The sequence below is a fragment of the Saccostrea echinata genome, unplaced genomic scaffold (assembly GCF_033153115.1).
Source record: "Saccostrea echinata isolate AGI-Se365-2 ecotype Australia unplaced genomic scaffold, CSIRO_AGI_Sech_v1 ptg000059l, whole genome shotgun sequence".
Classification (NCBI taxonomy): domain Eukaryota; kingdom Metazoa; phylum Mollusca; class Bivalvia; order Ostreida; family Ostreidae; genus Saccostrea; species Saccostrea echinata.
In genome coordinates, this window is record NW_026889808.1 from 995781 (window position 1) to 1004348 (window position 8568).

Here is an 8568-nt window from a genome sequence, read left to right on the forward strand (position 1 = left end):
AAGTTTAAAATGTATGTAGTGGAACCTCATTTATACGGACGCTTTGGTTCCCAGTCAAATCGTCCTCATAAATGGAGCGTCCGGATATCTGAATTGCCTTGATTTTAGTTATATGGCCTTTCATATGATTGGCAATAGTGAAGAATGCTGCTTTATATCAATATGTTTTATTGTGTAAATACTTTGATATTGTTATACCTTTAAAACTGTGTTCCTATATAATTCAATACTAATAAAAGTCAAACATTTCAACTGTTTTACTGAGCGGGCATAAAAAAAATCGATGTTTGACCGCGGAGTAAGATATTGGACCTGTCGATGAGATGTTGGACCGCTTACGTCACATAATGGGCGAGGTCAGCTAAATCTCATTTGCATTCGTTGGTGTTCGACATACATGTATGTATGTTCGACATACATGTATGTCAAAAAAATAATAACAAAATAAATAAATAAAAGGTGTAAAAAAAGAACATTTATTGACTGTGTTCTCAAGCAAAATGCGTTTTGTCGACCCCTCGAACAAAACTGTTTGCCTTTGGCCTAACGGCCTCAGGCAAAAAGATTCTTGGGTCCGACAAAACGCATGTTGATCTCTCACCCAGTCAATAAATGTATATTGTAACGTTAGTACTACTCAATACTTGTTTAAATAAAATAAAAGTACATTTTCATTGGATGAAACGTTGTTTATATGGTAACATTAATTATTTCTACTTCCCAGTGTCTAATAAATCAACTTCTCCTAGCCAAGTGCCTATAGAACTGACAGAGAAAGAAAACGTACTGTCGGTAGAGTCTTATTTAATATGAACGCCAATCAATGCTAAATGTGAAATTAACTGCACATGTTATTGTAAGCTTATCATAATCATCCCAAGCGAGATCGCATAACCATTGTGTAATTTTGAAAGTGATTTTATAAAATAAATGTCATCAAATTACAGAATCCGTTTTGCGTATTAAACACTATACATAAACAACTCCGATGTCATGTCTGTAAGTAGCAAATGCAATACATAAAACCATGTTACGACTGAACTCTAACAGTAAAAGAAATATATTTGCCGACTACGGAAAAATTATAGACATAAAATTATTTCCGTTAATTATCAAATACATGTTGGAGAAGCGAGTCTCGTGCGTACCTATCGACCTATAATTGACCTTGCCCCGAGCCATTGATATCAGGTCGACGGTGATCATCTTTTAAAACAAACAGCCAGGCCAGTGGTTTTACAACAATTTACACCCAGCTCAAGAAATTAGAGCAGAGTTGACAGAAAATTAAAAAAATACCGTCCGGATAAATGAACCAAAATATAACGTAAAAATTCATTTTGTGGTGAAAAAAGACCTCCGGATACGGAACACGGAATTTCGGATAAACGAGACAAAATCACGTTAAAGAATTCCGTTTCCAAGAAAAATCGTCCGGAATCTGAACTTCCGGATATCTGGCATCCGAATATCTGAAGGTCCACTGTATTTAAAATGTATATTTCTTTAATTTCCATAATATAAATCACCAATATCTTAACGTCATGTTCTCGATAGATATTTGAATTAATTTTGTTTTCAAGGTAAATCTTCTAAAAATCCTGGATTCGAAGATTTCTTAAATAGCCAGAATCACGCTTTTTCAACGCATGATAATGCTAAACTGATATTATTCACATTTTCAATTTTTTTAAAGAGAGAAAGAGAGAGAGACTTATTGATATCCCTGCTTCCTATTTATATTGATGACCGGTTTGTAACCTAAAACCACTCCGGGTAGATGTCAAATTCCGGACGATGACACTAATGTATCGTTGCTTCAGTTTTGATTAAGGAGAGCAAGGCATTGCTTTTGTAGAAATATTCTACCTAATATAACAATGTATAATAATGTACATCTTGCTATTGCTTGTAAAATATTTTGGAGTCTTTTCTTTACAACTTGCATTGATAAAAGAATCGCAAAAAGATCCAAAATAGAGGTTATGGTGTTTCAATCCTTCTTTGGAAAAATGTAGACTATATTAAAACATACACTATTCTTTATTTTTTGCACATGCATATATATCACTAAGAACACTTAATTTCAGTAATTAGCAATATACTATTATAGCATTTTGATGAGGCCAATCCCTAGATATATAGACCTTAAAGAAAACATATCGACCGAGCACGAAATACAAAATCAAAAGGCTTTAATAGTTTTATTTTTTTTATCACTTAATAAGAAATGTGTTAAATTCCATGCTTCTAATACTCAATACTTTCTCATATAAGGCATTGTTATGTCATTCCATCATGACGTCACAGTTACGAATAGTAGCTGCAGTATCTGTATTTAGAAACATTCAGTTTATAAAGACTATTGTGATGTCAGCACTATTGTAGCTTCACAGAAGAACGTTTTCAATTTTAGAAACAACTGGTTTATGAAAAAAATTTTGAAGCTTAAAATAGAAACACCCAATTTATAAGACTTTTTATGCTTGATCATGTGATCTAGTTTGAGCCAATCAGATAGCTGGCAACAATATAGAAAAATGATAAATTCATTTATGTACGTATCCGACGACATAGTGTTGCCTACTTATTTTCTTGTAAAACATATATAGTCTATGAATCATTGTCAAAAGTTCTGTCATGTTGATAATCAAACAATAAATTTAATATTATCAGCATAATTTTATCTACAATCTATTAAAAAAAATTAACAAAAACTAATTTTTGATTTTTATATTTATCTAGATTGCACTGTAAGAACAATACAAATTAAAGAGAAAAAATTCAAAAACGCAATAAACCAGAAGCACATATTATGGTAATAATGGACACACATGTCTACACGGAGCTGAAAATTCCCCAGTGTTCTCGGTGTAAAGGGGACGTAGAATACTACTGCAAAACATGTAAAGAAGATCTATGTGTTCTTTGTAAGGAGAAACATTTGATAGACCTAGACACCAGATACCACGATGTAGTAATTGACCGTTTAAAGTATGGCGACTTCAAGATATCAGAGTTTTGTGAAAGCCACCAAGACATGTACTTAGACAACTGGTGTTTTTCATGTGAATTTCCAATCTGCCCTGACTGTGATGAACACGGATATCATGGCATCTTTGATATTGTTCCAGTTTATGAAATATACAGACACCAACACAGAGACAGAATCGTTCACATAAGAACTGATATTATCTTGAATAATCTTTCTATTCTTACAAGAATTAAATCCGATATTAAAAGGGGTGGGGAAATTTGTCAGTCAAAATTATCTGGCCTACAGCGAAGCATGACAAAAAGAACTTTGAAACTGAAGAATCTGGTTGATTTAGTAGTGAATGATATGAATGAATTAAAAAAGTGTAAACTGTTACTGAAATCTAGATTACAAAAACCAAAGAAAAACATTACCAGAAAAGAAATGTTTTTATACAAATTAGAACAGTTATTAGACAAGCCTGTACAATTCCTTATATGTCTAAAGAAAACTCCTATCCCAAGGGTCACGATCATTCCTGATACCTTTTCCTTCTCCATAAATAGTAGAATCAACATGGTGGATATAATTAAGTCAATAGGAGTAATCCAAATCACAGAGACAAGTAAAAGACACGTAAGCAATGAACAGCTGCTGGAACTGATGCATACACCTGTGTTACAGAAATCTTACACAGTGATAGGTGCTATGGTGGTTCGTCACATTTCCTGTGTTACAAGAGACCTGGCATGGATCAGTGACGCCTATGGACGTATCATCTTGACAAACACAACAGGTGCCCCTCTACATAGTGTTACAAATACAATAAGTTATACTGGAGGACACTCCGTAACTCGTGAGGGGAATCTTATTTATATTGACAGATCCAATAACATCAACAAATTGTCTACAGACAACACAATGGTAAATACTGTTATAAAGAACACAGACCCATGGAAAGCAGAGTGTGTGTACTCTTCTCCGTCTAATGGAGATCTACTAGTTGCGATAATGAGTTATGATAATGATAAAAATATATATACAGATTCCAAGGTAATGCGGTATAATAGTAAAGGACAACACATTCAGGTCATTGAACACGATAACACAGGTCAGAAACTGTACAAATTTCCTAAATACATCACGGAGAACCATAATGGAGATGTTATTGTGTCTGACTTGTTCAGTGGTATTGTGGTGACAGAGCGTGGAGGAAAACATCGCTTCTCCTACACAGGACCTCCTTCAGGATCACGACTATCACCACTAGGAATCTGTGTAGACGCACTGTCACACATCTTGGTGTCTGATGCAAAAAGCAAAACAGTTCAAATGATTGACAAAGACGGTCACTTCTTATCACTCTTCACCAAAATAAACAAGATACATGTATCAGGGGGTCTGGACTATGACAGCAGAAATCACCTTCTCTTGGTAGGAGCAACAGACCATAACAGCAGAGTATGTGTATACAGATACATACAGAGAAAGGACTATCTCACACACGATCAACATGACTAGTTCACAAATGTGTATACAGAGAAAGGACGATCCACAGAAAATGTTACTGACTAGCTCACAAGTGTATATGATTTGGTAGTGGATGTACAGATACATTTAGACAAATATTATTTCATTGGTCATTGTAAACAATAATGTAGATTTAACTTTAAAAAATCAAAATCATTAAAGTGAGAAAATTAAAGTATTTTTTAAATGTTACAGATATATTGAAATACAGACAAACAGATCAACAGGGTTATGGTGGGTTGTTTTTATTGATATTTTTGTTTTATATCTATGTTACAACCCTGATTATATTTAGGATGTTGTGAATATAGTTTATGAAATAAACTCGTTATCATCATAAAAGATTAAAAAACATTAAAGAAAATAAAAAGAAACTCCATTAAGCTTCAAAAAGTTTTTACCTTGGCGTTTTTTTTTTTTATTTCATAGATGCAAGAAAATGTTATACCTGTACTTTCTAAATAATGACTGATTCTATTGTAATTTCTGTGAGTGTATCCTTTCTGTCTGTCTCTCTGTCGTTGGATATTCTACATTCTTACTAAAAGCAAAGTATCATCTTTCATGTCAATGGGCAAGCATAGTAGATAATAGATGTTATTTTAAAATTGAATTCCAATTTTGGGTCCCATTAGCATGATTTATCTCTGTCTTGCAATGGAAGGTTTGGATATTTAAAAAAAAGAAAAGAATTTTTTTGAGCTTGAATTAAGATTGCCGATTTGCAACACTGTGTCAAATTCAAATTTATTATTGGAGTAAATGTAATGAGATTGGATTCATAAAATAAGCAATGTTCCTGGTAAGTAAGTAATTGGTTTTGGGTCATGTTCACTAAACACTAAATACGCTCATAAAGAAAACAGAACCATGGAAATCAAAGTGTGTGTATTTTTCTCCTTCTAATGAAGATCTACTGGTTGGTATGAGAGGAGCAGGGGCATTGGCAAATATTTGAAATTGGGGAGGAGAACTGGGTCGAAAAGGGGGGGGGGGTAATTAACGTGTGTTTACTTAAATCCAAATTTCTATCAGAATATTGATATTCATTCATGATTGATATTTTTCCATTCTGTCAATGTCTTAAAGACTCTGCCTGATGAAAAAAATAGTTCTATGTGATTTCATTTACATTTTATGTCATAAGTACATTTGAGGAGCACGTAGTTGTATAAATTTCAGTGTGATATACATGTATACTTATCTTTAATTTAATCATTTAAAAAGCACTTATAAACAAGCTATGCAAATGAGACAAATAAAACTCTGTTCATTAAATAATACACAATGATACTGTACTTTAGAAGCGTCCAAAAATGAATCTCCGTCCATCCCCTGCTGATACAAAGTCATTGGCAACTGCCAAAATGTTCAATGCATCCGTAGCCTCCCTGTGCGTGTGCAGGATCATCAAATGATTCAGCCTTTCCTGTGACATAGTAGAACGAAGATAAGTCTTTACTTGGCGCAGAGCAGAAAATGTTCGCTCACTTGTATCATTAGTGGCTGGCATCACTAAAATAAGTCTCAGTAGAGTCACAATCTCGGAGAATAGGCATCTGGAAGCTGGGGACATCTGAGACACTAAGGTCACCAAAAAGGAAAAGGACACAGTGGATGAATCATTTAAGTTGTTTCGTGAAAGTATCCAGTAAAATGTGAAGAGAGAAGTCCTATCCAGATCATCACCATAGAACTCTAAGACAAAGTCTACATTTTCTTTGTATGTCTTGTCGCCACGCACAGACTTCAGAAGAACGTCCTCTAGATGGCGATACACTTGATAACCTGGCTGATCAAAACGACCCTTGACACAGTTCACCACAAGATCTAGAGCTTAGAAATAGTGCTGTCTGTAGAGGTCTTTCTCTGATATTGCGAATTATGGAGGGGCCTTTCCAGTTTCAAATCGCTTAGGCATTTTTCTTTGTCGTGGCAATGTTGTCTCTTTGACCTCCAAATCATCAAGTTTTTTGTTGAGTGATTCCCATTATGCGTTGAAGGACTCTTCCTTACGCATTTCACCGAGTGATGTCAATGAAAGTTCTGTCATGTGATTTCACCGAGTGATGTCAAGGAAAGTTCTGTCATGTGTTGGCCCTCAGCAGCTGATAGGTCTTTCTTCTGTAGCGTTCGGCTTAGATTGTCTGTGTGACAGAGAATCTCATATCCAAGGGACACACCAAAGAGAAAATAAAAACTTTGCATTTGAGTTTTCACTCCAATGATCATGAAACAGGTTTCAGAATCCTTTGTGCACTCAGGTCTCCCACAAGGACTGAAGGATAAAGTAGTTTTCTAGAACGCTGTTCAAACTGGCAGCTCCAACAGTCCATCGAGTGGGGCATAACACACGGAATCCCGGCGTATCAGGTGCATCTCACGCTTTAGCTGTTGCAATATGGTATCCCTCCTAGGCGAATACTTTACGAGTTTGGACATTTCAAACACAGTATATAAGGAATTACGCATCACCTCTGACCTTTCCACTCTATCATCAACTGCCAGCTTGAGCGCATGTCCATAACAGTGCGTGTAGATAGTTCTAGTCTCTTTACTGATGATGTAGCAGCCACACCCTTTTTGGCTCCGGACATATTGCTGGCTCCATCGTAGCACTGTCCAAGGCACTTGCTAAAGGAAATGTTCATCCTTACCAATGCATCCAGAATCACATTAGTTAGTGTTGCAGCGCCGATAGGAGGTGATATTGATAAAGAGTTATACAAAAAGGCCATGGTAATGCGGTATAATAGTATAGGGAAACACATTCAGGCCATTGAACGAAATAACACGGGTTAGAAACTATATACATATCCTCAATATATTACAGAGAACCTAAAGCTAATAAAGATGTTATTGTTTCTGACTTGATCAGTGGTATTGTGGTGACAGAACGTGGAGGAAGTCATCACTTCTCCTACACAGGACCTACATCAGGATCACGACTATCACCACTAGGAATCTGTGTAGACGCACTGTCACACATCCTGGTGTCTGATACTAAAAGCAAAACAGTTCAAATAATTGACAAAGACGGTCGGTCACTTCTTATCACTCTTCCAAAAATAAACAAGAAAAATGTATTAGGAAGTCTGGCTTATGACAACAAAAATCAGCTTCTCTTGGTTGGAATAAGAGATTATAACAAAAGAGTGGATGTATATAGATACATAAAGAGAAAGGACTATCTCACAGTCAAACAACATGACTAACTCATTAAGTGATTATGATCTGGTAGTAGATGATGTACAGATATATCTAGATATAAAAACTAATAAATAATTTCACTGGTCCATTTTTAATAATGATGATTTAACTTTGAAGTGTCATATATAGTAAGATTCGAATCCTTTTGCGGGAGGTGGAGACCTGTTCTTGGGACGAGACCGTATAAATCGAGATCCTGTGTTGCAATAGGTGCTGGCAAGAAAAAAGATCCCCCACTGCTCAAAGGCCGTAAGTGCCGAGTACAGTTCTAAATTTGTAGCCCTCCAACGGCAAGTGAGTGAAAAATGAGTGAAATATGAGTGAAAAAAAATCTAGAAGGGACTGAAAGCAAAACAAAAAATAATCATATGTGCCCCCCCCCCCGCCCTCCCCCCCCCCCCAAAAAAAAAAACAGAAAACTTAATTAATTCATTATATCTTAGTTTTGGTACGCTTAATGTATATAAATCAATAGACGTGCAGATCTACAAAGATATGGTGGCTTTTTTTAAATTTCAATTTACATAATGCTATAACTCTTGCAACGCGCATTTATGATTGGATTGAGGACTTTTACTACACCTAAAGTCTGTTTATATTGGAATGTCTGTTAGTGTATCCTTTTGTCTTGCCTCATTACCATTGGATCTTATAAAACCTTTTAGCCAAGAATTATATTTCTTGTTACTAGGCAAGCCTTATACATGATACATGAAATTTCGAAATTCCAATTTTAGTCCCATTGGCATGATTTTTATCTCAGCCTTGTAATGGATCATCAGGGTATTTCAATATTGATTTTGTTATAAATTTAAGTTTAGGTTGCAGATGTGCAAACAAGTTTCAAGTTC

The 8568-nt window shown here is 35.2% G+C and overlaps 2 protein-coding genes across 2 annotated transcripts; both read left to right on the top strand.

Moving 5' to 3' along the window:
* The first annotated feature begins 3200 nt into the window (after positions 1-3200).
* Positions 3201-4740, top strand: LOC133174807 (uncharacterized). The gene has a single exon (XM_061309903.1). It carries the CDS (start codon positions 3290-3292, stop codon positions 4496-4498), a length of 1209 nt encoding a protein of 402 aa, XP_061165887.1. The 5' UTR covers positions 3201-3289; the 3' UTR covers positions 4499-4740.
* Positions 4741-7150: 2410 nt separating this feature from the next.
* Positions 7151-7722, top strand: LOC133174787 (uncharacterized). The gene is made up of 2 exons (XM_061309884.1): positions 7151-7254; positions 7341-7722. The coding sequence occupies exons 1-2, from the start codon at positions 7151-7153 to the stop codon at positions 7720-7722; spliced, it is 486 nt and encodes a 161-aa protein (XP_061165868.1).
* The last annotated feature ends 846 nt before the right edge of the window (positions 7723-8568 follow it).

What these genes read in the sequence shown, in the direction of transcription:
- LOC133174807 (XM_061309903.1), top strand. Translation starts at nt 3,290, where the DNA reads ATGACAAAAAGAACTTTGAAACTGAAGAATCTGGTTGATTTAGTAGTG.
- LOC133174787 (XM_061309884.1), top strand. Translation starts at nt 7,151, where the DNA reads ATGTTCATCCTTACCAATGCATCCAGAATCACATTAGTTAGTGTTGCA. An exon ending in AAAAAGGCCATGGTAATGCG is followed by an intron (nt 7,255 to 7,340) that starts GTATAATAGTAT and finishes AATATATTACAG; the next exon opens with AGAACCTAAAGCTAATAAAG.